A 15,224-nucleotide genomic window follows, 5' to 3' on the forward strand; every position below is an offset into this window, starting at 1 on the left:
TTTGATAACTGAAACATGTTCCAAAAAAGCTGGGCCAGGCCACGTTTACCACTACATAAACAGTACAAACACTAATTGAGTTTTGGGGAACAAAGGATACCAATTATTGAAGTTTTCTTTCCCATTTTTGCTTGCTGTATAACTTGAGTTGTTTAGCAGTCCAGGGTCTCCATTAGAGACTCTGCAGAATATGGCTTGGCATTATCTTGTTGCAAAAAGCAGGATGTCCCAAGAAAAAGATGTGGCTTAGATGGCAGCATAGGTTGCTCCCAAACCAATACATGTACCTGTATATAGCATTAATGTTCCCTTCAAGATGTGTAAGTTAGCCATGCCAAGGACACTAACACCCCCCCATTCCATCACACGAGGTGGCTTTTGAACTTTCCATGAAAGTCCAGATGGTTCTTTTCCTCTTTGGCCCGGATGACACGATGTCCATAATGTCTAAACCAATTGGAAATGTGGACTCATCAGACCACAGAACACTTTTCCACTTTGCATCAGTCCATCTGAGGAGAACACGGGGCCCAGAGAAGCCGGCGGCTTTTCTGGGTGTTGTTGATAAATACCTTTTCATTTGTATTGTAGAATTTTAAGTTGCACTTACGGATGTAGCGCCAAACTGCATTCACTGACATTGGTTTTCTGAAGTGTTCCTGAGCCCATGTGGTGATATCCTTTCCACAATGATGTCAGTATTTGATGCGGTGCCGCCTGAGGGATCAAAGGTCACGGGCATTCATTATTGGTTTCCGGCCTTGCCGCTTCCATGCAGTCATTTCTCCAGATCTTCTGAACCTTTTGATGATATTAATGACCGTAAATAATGAAATCCCTAAATCCCTTGCAATTATACCTTGAGAAATGTTGTTCTTAAACTTTTGGACTATTGCTCACGTAATTGTCAGGAATCAAATTCAAAATGAGAGAATAGATATTTGTTTAAAAAAAAAAAACCCATACAAAAAAAAACAACCATCTGTTTGAACATTACATTTGTTTCATTTGCATGGGATTCAATTGAATACACTGCTAGTCAGGATTTACACATCTTTGTATTGTGTTTTTATTTACATTTTACACAATGACTTAATTGAAAGGTTTTGTAGAACCTTCACCATAACTTGAACAAAAATACTTAATTATCAACGAAATTTCATCTATCCCAGATTGATGCACATCCACACACCGAGAACATTTGCAGAAGTACACTAAATCTTGGTCTTACCTCTTAAGGCCAATTTTGTTGCGTTAGCATCGCTGAGAGACTTTGATTTATCACACCCTTAAAACTAATCATCCAAATACATCATGTATTCATGTTTCATCGTAAACCCTCCACAGTAGATGAATGTGTCTCCCTTTATTGTCTTTTTAATCTCCTCTTTCCATTTAATCCCCCTTTGTTTTTACTCTATTGTGTCTCGTCCGACCTCAGCAGGCTTGGCCCAGCGGCACCCAGCAGATCCTGCTGCCTCCAGCCTGGCAGCAGCTCACTCACACCTCAGTTCAGCATGCCGCCGTCATTCCTGACTCCATGAGCAGCACACAGCCTCTGACCAACTGGAGGTAAACAACATCAATTCCTCAATAAATATGTGACTTGAGAAACATTACACAATACGAATAAATACACTAAAAACGTGAAAACATTTGTTTATTTTAAAACGGCCCTCATTCCCATGAAAGCAGCATTCTACTTAAACATGGCTAATGAGACCCTTTCCTGATGTAAAATATTTGCATTTCTCCATCAAAACGCATGCAGATTACCGGAGGTGAAAAAAAATGTTTATTCTTGTTAGCATTCATGTATTCTGTTGTTTATTGAAAGAAAATAATCACATTTATATTCACAAATGGACTAATGCAAAAAATGCATTCTTATTACAAAGTGTGTGTGTGTGTGTGTGTGTGTGTGTGTGTGTGTGTGTGTGTGTGTGTGTGTGTGTGTGTGTGTGTGTGTGTGTGTGTTTTAAATAATGATTCCACAATCCTCAAGAGACAACTTCTCGGCAATAATGTACAGTACCTGAAACGTCCCAGAAAATGTTTGTCCTTTTGCAACCCTAGCTGTAGCACTCCGCAAACATGCTCTTGGCAAAAGAACATACAGTAGCAGTCAATGGTTTCAACACACTTTCTCTTTCAATAGCATGAAAAAGTATTTACAAACATTGTCACTTTCAGAGCGGAAAGGCATCATCAGTTCAGAACAATAAGACACAATCTTGTTTATGGCTTTTAGAGGTCCAAAAGTAATATAAGAATATCGGAAAGTGATTGACTGAGAAGTCAGTTACTCCCTGACAGCCTGTCCTTTATCTTTATCGAATCACAAGCAGGCTAGTGTGTTATAAGAGCAGATTCACCTCAGGGAGATGGGCGAGATGAACATGAAGAGACGCTAGGCCTGTCATTGAAATGCCTTGACGAATGGATGGACTGAAGCGACAAAGCAATCAGCAGGGAGAGAAGCAGGATTTGGCTTTATAGTGTCTGTACAGAGTTGCGGGGGACATGTATGTTTAGACTCATTCTCAACTGTTCATCTGTGACGACCCCCCAGTTACTCCCAACGCGCCTCCTCTTTTCCTGGCTTCACCCCCCCACCCCTCTCTGTTGTCTACAGAGAGACTATCAGGAAAGTGTCGCACTTCCTCTGCAGAGCTCTCTCTCCACAGCTGGTGTCAGCTCCTCTGCCCTCCCTTTTGATGCCGTACCTCTATTTATTCCCTTGAATCATCTTGTCTTCTTTTAAAAAAAAAGTTGCTACTGACACCTGCTGGCTCACGAGGGGGAGAAAATACCACAGTACAGTACTTTGAGTATTTAACCAGGTGTCTCTGCTTGTATTTATTTCATGCAAAATTATACTTATTTGTCAATAAGAGAGCGATCTTGAAATTCACTAAAAGTCAAACTTTAAAAATCATACCCATATGAAAATGTTAAAGATTTCAAGATATCACAGGGGTGAGAAGTTTTAAAAAACAAAGTTGGCTTTACTTTATGTGTTAATCTGTTGCGCAAAATGTACATGTGTTATTTTCTGTGGGGGGTGTTTAATGTCTGATTGTATTGTCTGAGGTCTTTATGGAAGGAATTCAGTTCCATGTGCCGATCTGATTTTGCAAGCTAAACATGTTTGTCTGTGCTCTTCTTTTAAGAGTGTTTTTTGAAAACTTTTTCTACTACAGGAATTCCCACCCTCATGGCAGCCATTACAATCCCATCATGCAGCAGCCAGCCTTGTTGGCTGGCCACGTCACTCTCCCATCCAACCAGACGCTCAATGTTGGAGTGGCACATGTTATGAGGCAACCCTCGTCCAATAATAACTCCTCTTCCAAAAAGAACAAACAGCACCAGAATTCTGCCAGGTGTGTGTGAACAACAATTACATCGGACAAACTACAGCGCACAGCTGTGCATCACAGATTGGTTGTATTAAAAATGCTATCATGAAATATAATTTGAAAAAGTGGCAAGCATTTATAATTTCCCATTATATTTCCCTTTTTTGTTGCCAAGTTTAATCTCATGGAAAATTACATTTATTTTATTTCAGTTTGAAAAAAAAAGTGGTTTAGATTCATGACGTAGTTAAATATTAAATGATTGATATGTATCTCATTTTGATGTTTTAATTAATGAATACAGCTTACCGTACATCTAAGACCTAAAATGCACTATGCCAAGAATTATGAATATTGCAGAAGAAACAATCGAAATGATTGTGAATAAAGACATTTGGTTTACATTGGCATTCTGAAAAGTACTTTTACCGTGTCTTAAATTATTCCGTATCATATCGGAGTTTCAATCTTTGAGTTCAACAACTTATTTGATGTGACTTTTTAAATTCCATGCTAAGTTATTAAGATGCACCCTTACATACATACAAAGCCAGTGATAGTCTAATACCTTAGCACAGGACTGTAGTCACAATTAATCCTATGATGCCTTCTGTTTTCATGCTTACTTCTCATTCTGTCTTTCTACCTTAAAGGAACACTTCAGCCTACGAAGTATCGTCCACTCAGGCAATGCTGTCGCCACAGCGTTCCAAAAGGGTGAAGGAGAACACGCCCCCACGGTGCGCTGTGCTCCAGAGCAGCTCAGCCTCCATTTGCCCTCCACCGCAGGGCTGTGGGGGAGGCGGGTGGGGGACTATTGAGGCCGAGCAGGCTTCCAGCACCACCCGCAACCATCCAAACCAGCAGCACGTTCCCAGACAGACCATCATCATCCCCGACACACCCAGCCCTGCGGTCAGCATCATCACCATCAGTAGTGACACAGATGAGGAAGATGACCGCAAACATAATCATGGGTCAGTGCTGTCTTTTGGAAGAAATTGAATAATTGCTACGATTATATTTTCCTTCTTGCTACAAGTGCTGCTTTTGAAAATTGATCATAGTTGTGTGTGTTGAGTGCAATTGGACCTATTTGATTATAGGCATCATAGAATACCCCAAATTGTAGCATTCTTAGAGGAGAGTCCAAAAAAAGCTATTTCTCGCAACTGCCACATGAATCTGATTTGACTTCGAGCACACAATGCTGCTATTTTTTTCTTTTTTTTTTTTTTTTTTTTTTTATGGGTCGAGCATGATGTCATGGGTTTAAGCTAGTTGGCTATTGTTCTTATAATTCAGAAATTTTCAATGTATTGAAATAACAATACTGTACACTTGGAGTACACTTGATGTGATCCGATACAAGAGCTTAGAGTTTACTTTCCGTGCGTACCGTGTAGGATTTCAATTCACCGTATTTATCACTTGGACATACAATTCAAGCAGTAGAAACTGTAGCCAAACTCAGTTCCATCGTATGCCTTCCAGTGGATCGTCGAAGCAAAGGAAGAATGTGATCAGCTGTGTGACCGTCCACGATTCACCGGACACCGACTGTTCCAGCAACAACAGCCCTTACACTGTGGAGTCTAGACCCGCCAATAACAACAACAACAACAGCTACGACACAAAGACCACCATACTGGACAACTACAACAATGGCAACCCACGCACAATCATCATCCCCCCTCTTAAAACTCAAACCAGCGAGGTTGTGAATGAGTGTGAACGCTTGATGCCAGGTAATGCCAAGTCACACGAAGACAGCCTCATGCTTCTCCAAAGATTTCTAAGTAGCTTTCGCCTCCTTCTGTGCAGATACAATGAATCATCAGAATTCCGCTTACAAGTTCAAGTCCTCTAATGGAGTGGTTTCGGGCAACATTCACATCCCAGGTGGTGTGACTGCATCATATAGACAGCAGCGCTCAGGGCCACACCCCCTCCAGCAGCAGCCTCTTAATCTCAGCCAGGTATAAAGACACATCAAATGACACGACGCCGCCGTGCACAAGTCTGAGATCTGCACTGAACAGCTTTTATGATACCGATTGCACAAACAGTATATACACTCGTATAATCAATTGGAGGATGCCTCATCTGTTACACTTTTTTGTTTTTTTTTAATGACCATGAATTCAGGTAAATCAGTCAGGGTCTGGGCAAGACTACTTTCTGCCTCAGCAGGACAATTTGGTAAAGTCTGTGATTCACAAATCTGCCTCACAGTCGAGGTTTTCCAATTTCATGTTTCATACACAAAATGGATCATGTGTCAGTATCTATTGTGCTGCACCTGTCAAAGTGCAGAGCAAAATGTATCCAGATTCATATCATTTTGGAAACCCTGTTCTGGATTATTTGGACAAATGTTGCTTTTCAACAAGCCACGGAGCCAGACTGTTTCCCTCAGCGTGGAAGTTGTGAGATCTCCAAAGTGAGGACCAACTTCAAAACGGCAGTGCGCAGTTTATGACAGGGTCCTCTGGTTTACTACAATTCCTCAGGGAATTGAGGCGATGAAGTGATCCAAATTTCACGAATCAAGGGCCATATTCTCCCAAGTGCTTAACGATCTTTTGACATTGTACGTAGCAATGGATTGAAAAATGGGTGAGGAGATGTTGGTGGCAGAATGATTTCAAAGTGAAAATAACACTTTCAAATACATATTACTGAGCTGCAACCTATTTTACCACACATCTAAAGAAGCAGGAAAAGGCTTAGGCTATATCCTGTCCGCTCGCTTAGCAACCTGTGACCACTGCAGCTAGCTTGAGTATAGCCACTGTCCTTCCTGCGTCCTACCCCACGGTCGAACGCTGTGCAAAGTGCAGTGTAACATCCCCAAGTCAGAAAAAGCCTGCAGCTCTGCACTTTTCTGGCTGTACAGATTCTCCTCTACACTTAACTCTGTCATTTAAGCGCTTTTGTTCCAGACATGAACTCAGGTTGGAACATCTCTAAATCGTAGGCGTTTTCTGTTAAATCGGGCTTTCTGCGCATTCTTCCATTATCTTAAGCACTTTTCTTCTGAAGGGGCTCCAGATGCTATAGTATGTTCAAACACCACGTGAAGGTGATAAAGTATATTGCCCTTGAAATTTGGATTCAGTTACATCATATGTCACTACCACATTGTCCAGAAAGCCATCGAATGTACATACGGAGAGAGAATGAACAAAAATATTACACTGAGCTGATCAAAGAGGTGCTGTGAGCCAGGATAGTTATTCGTGAGAATATCAGGGGCAGCTGACTTCCGCTGACCTACAACTGCAAGGAGTAATTATGCTTCAAACACATGGTGCCGGAGGCGAGCCTTCAAAGAAAAGCCTTTGGAGTTTTTGGTAGCACAATCTTTTTTTTTTTTTTTCTTCTGGCGGTCAAAATACTGTGTGATATTAAAGTGACTCGACCGATCGGTGGCGCGATGTATTTTGGACACCACTGATCTGTAGTACAACAGGTACACTTTTTTTTTTTTTTATGGCTCTCCAAACAGATTCAGTCGTTAACATAGTATGCTGGTTAAAAATACTTTTATTGGACTTGTTTCTTACACAATTCAAAAAAAATCATCTGCTCCTTCAAAGTTTTAGTTTGTTAGTGGAGTCTTCCCAACTGGCTGACTGGACACCGCATCTCCCACTGTACATAAGGCTTTATGAAATTTGAATGCCGCTTTATCTTTTTCATGGATTTCAATGGCATTTACCAATCTCGGAAAATTTCTATGCTCAATGATTTACAGCCAGGCCTCAGAATTCAATGAATCACGCCACTTTCATGTTTGCGCACTCATTCTATGGGTACGTGAGTGTGTCAGATGTATGAGCAGCAGAATACACATGGATTAAAAGTGTGCTTTCGCGGGCGCATACGAAAGGACTTATGTGCCAACGCGAGAACATAGCCCGTATGTCAGAATGAGCCATAGTCTGCTACCTACCTCTACAAACACAGAAGTGAAGTCGCAATTAGAGAGATTTGTACTGTATGAAAAACGCATTTAGGCTATAGATCTTAAACAACCCCAACCTTATTGTGACACTAGTATAGACAAAACATCCTACGAAGGGACAATTGTAGTAAACCGAGGCCATCATTAACCGATGACCCAATACCACTATAAACCAAAAACCAGGCCGGCGGAGTGACCTTGTTAGTTTCATAATATTTCATAATACAGTATTAGATGAGGATTCTGCGCCAAATTTCAAAAGAACATGGTGAGGGGCCGGGGGGGATAATATTGCAGCATTGCCTTACATACCAAGTGGATCAAATGTATGATACCACTATGTGACTGGAAGATGTTCTAGCTGCAAAGGACAAAGATTTTGAGTTGAAAGCTGAAAAGAAATGCAACCGTGTCATCTTTCACTCTTTCCTCCAGGCCCAGCAGCACATGGTAGCAGACCGAAATGGAGGTCATCGCCGCCAGCAGGCCTACATCGCTCCCACCATTGCCACTCAGGCCCCATACTCCTTCCATCACAATAGCCCCTCCCACACAGGCAACATGCACCCCCACTTGGCTGCCACGCACCTCTCCAGCCAGCCTCACCTCTACACCTACACGGCACCCGCCGCGCTGGGCTCCAGCGGCACAGTGGCTCACCTGGTGGCGTCACAGGGCTCGGCTCGCCACACAGTCCAGCACGGGAGCTACCCACCAAGCATTGTCCACCAGGTTCCAGTCAGCATGGGCCACCGCGTGCTGCCCTCGCCCACCCTGCACCACAGTCAGTACCAGGCCCAGTTTGCCCAGCAGGCCTATATCAGCGCGTCGCCTGCCTCCACTGTCTACACTGGATACCCACTGAGCCCCACGAAGGTCACCCAGTACCCTTACCTCTAGAGAAGACACTGGAGAGGCTCACCTGGCACTGCTGCTTCCACACACACACCAACCACCCTTAGTCCCATCAACACTCTCCATATACCCTCAGCCCCACTTGTGAACAGAGACAGAGAACTTTGCAATCCTCATCCAACTGCCCCATATGACTTGAAGATATGACGGAGCAAAAGAAGGAAAAAAAAAGATTCACAGTCGTTCTCTGAGGGAAAGACAGGAGTTAGATTAGAGCGTTCCCATTTCAAGGTGATTTCTTTTGATTTTTTTTTTTTTCTCTGAAAAGGGCCAGCTTAGCTTTCATTTGATTTCTGTTTGCTTTATTTTATGTGGAAAGTAGTGTCTCGTTAGTGTTACAGGGAAGTTTCAAATGTTTTGGGACAGTGGAGGATTTCGGATTTGGTTTTTTTTTTTCTTTTATTTGCCCATCTTAACTGTGGGAAGGGACTGCTGAACAGGGGTTACAGACTGGAAGTTTGGAATCCCAAGATAATTGGGAGAAGGTGAAATACGGAAACCTGCTGCTCTTCAAAGATAAAAAAAAATCTATATATATATATTGATGGCCTTGAACTGTCTTAATATTTCCACACTTTTGGTGTCGAGAGAAAAGAGAGGCGACTTCCTCCACTCCACCTCCCCAAGCCGGAGGCTTCTGGAAATATAACCAACAGAAGACAACAAACTTTTCTAATGTATTTATAGGTCGATTTCTTTTGTGTTTCTCAAAACTTCAGTTTTAGCTAGAGGTGTCTTAGCTGGGCCCCATTCATAGAATGTAGCAGTCTGCACCCATTTGTTTCAAGAACTTTCAAGAAACACTCTTTCCTCAAACCCATAGATTAATTTGTTCCTCTTTTATAATGTGATTGCACAAACTGGTTAACATAATAACATAGGCATGTACAATGTGATTGTGTGTGTATGTGTGCGTGCGCGTGTGTGCGTGTGTTTGTGCTCCTGTCAGCCATGTGTGTAGTCAACCTCCTTTAAGTTTTGTTCCCTCGTAGTGCCTTACAGATGTAACAACACAGTTTACTCCACTTGGAAAGCCACGCAACACAAAAGCAAAGAGTTGTGTTGTCCTGCTTTGAAAGGCTTGTCGATGGGACACAGTAGCTCTCTTCCAGGTGTAGGCTTTGCTCCCACTGCGTCTGCGTGGTCCTTAAAGACAGCATACCTAAGATGAGGTTTCATGTCATCGGGTTGATGGAGCTCAGCTCTTTTATTATGTGTGCATGAGATAACTTGCCAGGGGTACTTACCAAAGTCATTGATATTCATGCTCTTTCTTCTTCCAGCGTCTCTCTGAATTAAAATGCAAATAATGTATGTGGTGTAGATGTAACAGCGTGTTCTCAAAAGAATTTAGTTGGTTGTGTATAATCAAACATCTCTGCAAAGTAGTTCATTGAAACTGGAAAAAAAAATGTTGATATATTTATTTTATTAGTTCCTCCTAGCCCTGCCGCCTGGCCAAATTTTTCATTAAAAAAATAATATTTTTTGTTGAGTATGTATCTTTTAGCTGGAAATGACACAAGGCAGTTGCATAAGAACATTGTTATTAATTAGGAATAGTCTCCATTTGCATGGATTTTTGTGTATCCCAAATTATTCTGAACAATTCTGAGGAACCACATCTTTTGCACCATTCCCCGGAATCTTGGTACGTTCTTACATTACCTAGGATATAATCATTCAGATGAACTCTTAAATTTCATGCATTGGATATGCTCTGTGTTTTTCTTGTTTTTACCCTGGATACATTTTCATAATTAATCTTTTAGGAACCATTGCCAGGGTTATGAGTGTTATGTTTTTTTTTTTTAAATAATCGATTTTATTTTTTTTGTTTTGTTTTGTTTCTACAATTTTCATCACAGCAGTTTTTAGTCTTTTTTTTTCTTTTCTTGTATTTCCAGCCAAAAGACTTCCATTCAGTGTGCCATTGTTGTGGCAAAATATAGTTTGTTGTGTTTGTGTGCAGCAATATGTATCATTTTTTTCCGAAATGAATCACTGCAAGGGATTAGTAGTCTGCTTCATGGTTTTGTATGCCTTCATGTAAACGTGATCTCATGTGGCACCTAAAATGTGCTTAATTCTTCTTTCAATTCACACAGGAGTATCCGTAATGATTCTTCTGCTGAATAGGCCAGAGTTAAGACGCCAGAGGTCGCTCTGCGTTTTTAAAGCTAGTCCGAGAGGGGCCTGACAGAAAGTGATTGTGCCATGGTTGTGGGGCGGGATTGTGCAGGGCGAGAGATAAACTAGTCTCAGCTGCAGCCAAAAGATGAAGTATGGAAGGGTACTGCATAGACACGAGCGAAGGGTTGGGGTGGGGGCGGGAGTCGCTAGCTGTAAAGCACTGGTTCTGTTTGGATAGAGTGAGGGAACTCTATCTTTGGAACTATACAATGATAACAAGTTGGCACTGAGCAGGTTGATAGAAACACAGAGGCCGAGTAGTTGGTAGGAGCCTTTACTCGATTACTCACGTTTAAAGCTACATGGGTCCTTTTACTGCTGTCAGTTACGTTTTCCAGCGAGATCAAAGAACTGTTTCGCGACAAGAAGGGTGGCATGCACCTGGAAGGGCAAAGTCGAAACAAGCTTCGTTCAAAGCAGGTTCACCATCAAGCCGAATGGGATAAACACATCAAGAATCCATAGGGCTGTCGCTTGTATTTGCTGCTTTATTTAACTTACATTTGTCATAGCTGACGATACATCAAGTCCCCAGTGGCCACATGAGAACTCCTGCTGGTTTAGTGAAAGCTTTCCTTTCCTTTTCCTTCACGCCATAGTACTTGCATTAGAAGTGATCTATTATTTTTTTTAATTTAACGATGTTTGAACTTTTTTCTTAACATGGCTGTACGTGTGTTTATTTTGATTAGAGATTGTTGCAATAATTCTTCTTGATGGTGTATCAGAATGTGTGTTTTGCTCATTTCTAGTATATTTAGTATTCAGTGAAAGAGTGGGAAATTGTGTCAATAATCCAATGGGACCCTACAGTATATGGGATGTTTGTCATTTGAGGGCCACTGTTTGGGTCAAAGGTAAACCATTATTCAAAGACATGCTTTTTTTTTTTTTTTTTTCCATCCTGAGACTTGCATCGTCAACATTCTCCTCAGACCCCGTTGGTTCCAGCATGCTGGTTATCCATTTGTTAATATATTACGTTATTCTCTGTTGGTTTCTTTTAGAATATCTACTTATGGCCATCTGGGCCTGAGCACACGGGCAGAAGGGAGATCCACTGAAATTGTTATGAGACAGACTACTGAAACATTCCACTGCTTGCAAATTTAGCATTTGTTCTGCTAGACTGCTGCCCTTATCCAAACCCCACCGCCACCACCACCTCCAACACAACCACCACTACCATCATCATCTCACCTCCCGAGATTCCTCTCTTAAGACATTTGCCTCTCCCACCAAAGAGATCACATTGGCAATGTGCAAGCACAGCCACTGCAAGACACTCACTCAGTCTTGCAATAGCGCTAATTTCATGTTGAAATGCTTTACAAGTGCTTTTATGGACATTTCAACTCGCCCGACACCACCCTCACATACTCAATGATACACATCATACATGAGTGTAGCCATAATTTCACAGAGGATAATCGAGTTGTAGATTTTTTGTTTTGGTTTTTTTAACGTATTCCCCTTACTCATGCCCCCCCCCCCAATATTAAAATGAAGTTCATTATTTAACCTCCAAATTGGCCATTTATCGCTGATTTTTATACACACCATACCATGGAGTACAATGGGGTGAATCAATTAGCTACAAAAATGGCCATTACCTTTAAAAGCATAGGTACATGCACAACATGGATGTGTCACATTTGACATCTGAAAAAGCTTGGGATCTTTATGTGTCCATTTTGCAATAATTATACACCCAATCTCCAGCAAGTGTGCATTTGTGAGATATGTAAAATATCACTTCTATATTTCTATATTTTCTCAAGTTCTATAGCCAGCTAAGACATTGTGGAAAATAACTTGGTGTATGACGCTGTTGTCGATCATTTTGTTTCACATAACCAATGTTTTGTGTATTATTAAAAAAGAAAGTGGGGGTCAGAAATGTGAACATCGACTTAGATTGAGTGACCTTATGATTACCAAAATGTGCTTCAGTAGAGTGCAAATGTTTTATATAATTGAAGTGAGCATAGTCCTGATTTGTTAGTACTGCCTTCAAAATAACCAACCATACCTCCAAAGCTTTTAAGTGTCATTTAAATTAGAGAAACTTGTAGAAGGCAGTTTTGTTTTGTTTTTTTCTAACCATGGCTTACTCCCATGTCATCTGTCAAAAATATTAATTTAAAGGTCATTTTAAAGCACATTTTAAGGATTGGTGGAAAACTGAGAAACATTCCAGTGGGGATGGCATACTCCATCGTGTAACACAACCTCATTTCATCAGTACAATTGACAAAAGCTGGAAATTCTGCAATTTTAAGTGCTAATGTAAGTATTTTTTTTGTCACATGATTACAGTGTGTGAAATTACCAAAAGAAATTAAAACCAATTCCAATACATAAGTATTCTATTCCTATTCAAATTCATGGGAACAGTCAGAAGAGTCCCCTTTATTTGTTATATTGTGTGTTGCATGGGTTGGTTGTAATCTGCAATTCAGAATTTAAAATTCTCGACGATAATATAATTTTAAAACCATGTCAAACCTCCAGTCCCCCCCCACCCCAAGGACAATAAAAATTGTCATTTGTAAAAGTAAAACCGGCAAAGTGAAATTTCCCAGTTTTTGGGCGTTATATGATAAAATGATGACAAACCTCGAGAGCAGAGTCACGCGATTCTTCATAAGGTACTTAAACAACAATACTGCCACATTTTTGGTTTATTTTCTGAAAGCATCAGACTCCTTTTTGTCCAGTCATCGAAATAATTCTGTTTGGAAGCTCATTTGTGCTGCAATTTTCCTTGTACACTTCTCTTTTTATTGTTTTTTTTTTTTAATTTTTATTTTGTTTATTGGGATATGCTGTCTCATTATTTTTCATTATTATTATTATTATTATTACCTGTTGATGTAGAGTTCTCGTGAATGCCCTGCCCTCTAGCCTGCTCTAAATAAGTATGTTCTTAGGATGGATACTTTATTGGCTTTATCGAGTGTTCAAAGGAATATAATGACAATAAGAAGGATTAATTAAAACACCTTAACTTGCTACTCAGCGCTTGTGTTCCTATTATGACATTGTGTGCTTGTGTTAATCATTTTCGTTGTAGAAAAATGGAGTGGATTTCTATTAGGCTATGGGAAACTAATTGTCTTGTCATGAATTGACTGGATCATGCTAGCCAAGAAGCAGCTTGGTCAAATAGAAGACTAGTTATTTGAATTGTCCTCTTTACTAACAGTAGGGTAGACGGGGGCGCACAATCTGGTAAAGTATGTTATAGCTTGCTATTCACTGTTGTTTTTGATCATTTTTTCGGTCTCGAGGTGAATTGAGTTATTAATGACATTTTGTATGCTCACATATGCATATTGTATATGTGTAGAAATGTAATCACACTTTGTCTTGGATTTACAATAAACTGTTAAGTCACAAGAGTTTGTTGCCTGTGCTTTATACTGTATAGCTTGCTGGGTTTGATAGCTGGCAGGCCACCATGGGACTCGCGCGGGTAGTATCCTCTTGTCTGGGTCCCCCTTGGATGGGCAGCGTGATCTCAAGGCACACCATCAAATATAGGGGTAGAAAAAGACAGTAGGAATCCTAAAGATATTGTTTTTACTCCGAATTTTCAGTGGAAAATCTGGGACTGTTTAAATGAACACAAAGCTAATCTAAACACCAGAGGTCATGACTTGTTCTATTGTATGAATGGGAACGGGTGAATACCCAGGTTTGTTGTTCTGTTTCACATCTGAAAAAGCATTTCATTACACTCCCTGTCGCTATATGGCGCTTGCATAGATAAGATTAAAAAATATATATTGGTAATTATTAAATAATATGAACTTTGTGACAAATGAAGGGAATCATTTCCCTTGTCAGTCCAGACCTGATGATTGCTCATTTCACACATGTCATAGTACTGACGTTAGGGACCTCTGCTTTGCACTGCCCATTTGTTGATTTCATCCTAGAATGCCATCTCATTTGCACTTAAATGCTGCACAGGAGTAATTGGCACTGTATTGCTACTCCCCACCATACACCCCTGTCCTGTGACATCCCTCTGTATCTGATTTGCTTCGCTGCATAGGATCGCTACACAGGATCCAAAATTCATCTCCTATGTAACCTTACCGTTGTTGGTTGTGCCGTCATTGTTATTCCTTCTACTCAGTTTTTTTTTCTTTCTTCTATTTTGTTCCTCTCTCACACCTCAGTCTGCCCTACTGCATTATCAATAACAGGAGTCCAGGAGATCATAAAAAAACTATATATATATATATATATATATATATATATATAATGTGTGTGTGTGTGTGTGTGTGCGTGTGTCTGTGTGTGTGTAACTTTTGAATCATTCAGAATTTTTTTTCCAACTTATTTTACAGTCTCTTTCCATCTTTGTTCAGGGTGAAGAAAATACATATTACAAAGCTCTTTTGTACTCGATTACAACGGTAACATTAGACCACAGTCACTGTCACTTATAGGGTAATTTTGTTTCTCGACTCACTCACAAGCTACATGAGTTTGGCTTCAGCGCAGGCAGCGTGGGTTCAGTTCCGTGAGCTTCAGCATCCCGCGATCCTGAACAGGATATGCAGTGTCTTGAAAATGGAAGGATGAATCGACTGTCGACCTCCATCATGCACTCCGTGGATTCTACCACTAGGTGGATACGTGCGCCAAGAGGATGCGCATCCCTACGTCAGGTAGGGCACTGGCTTGTCTTTTTTTTTTTATTTATTGACGTGGTGACGTCGTTTAGCTGATGAATAAATCATAGATTTTAAATCACCGAGGTCCCCCCC

General features: G+C 40.7%; 1 protein-coding gene across 3 annotated transcripts in view; it reads left to right on the forward strand.

Moving 5' to 3' along the window:
- The window catches only part of hipk2 (homeodomain interacting protein kinase 2), an 86,655-nt gene extending 72,813 nt beyond the window's left edge, over positions 1 to 13,842 (forward strand). For 2 of the 3 annotated variants that reach the window (XM_019894057.1, XM_019894059.1), the window contains exons 10-15: positions 1,442 to 1,572; positions 3,204 to 3,386; positions 4,016 to 4,339; positions 4,857 to 5,110; positions 5,187 to 5,341; positions 7,768 to 13,842. In XM_019894057.1, coding sequence (XP_019749616.1) covers positions 1,442 to 1,572; positions 3,204 to 3,386; positions 4,016 to 4,339; positions 4,857 to 5,110; positions 5,187 to 5,341; positions 7,768 to 8,232 — 1,512 coding nt within the window. In that variant the 3' untranslated portion in view covers positions 8,233 to 13,842. The remainder of the gene's footprint in view (positions 1 to 1,441; positions 1,573 to 3,203; positions 3,387 to 4,015; positions 4,340 to 4,856; positions 5,111 to 5,186; positions 5,342 to 7,767) is intronic. The other variant, XM_019894058.1, reaches the window with a different exon arrangement.
- The last annotated feature ends 1,382 nt before the right edge of the window (positions 13,843 to 15,224 follow it).

Source organism: Hippocampus comes, unplaced genomic scaffold (genome assembly GCF_001891065.2).
Source record: "Hippocampus comes isolate QL1 unplaced genomic scaffold, H_comes_QL1_v1.1 scaffold104, whole genome shotgun sequence".
Taxonomy (NCBI): domain Eukaryota; kingdom Metazoa; phylum Chordata; class Actinopteri; order Syngnathiformes; family Syngnathidae; genus Hippocampus; species Hippocampus comes.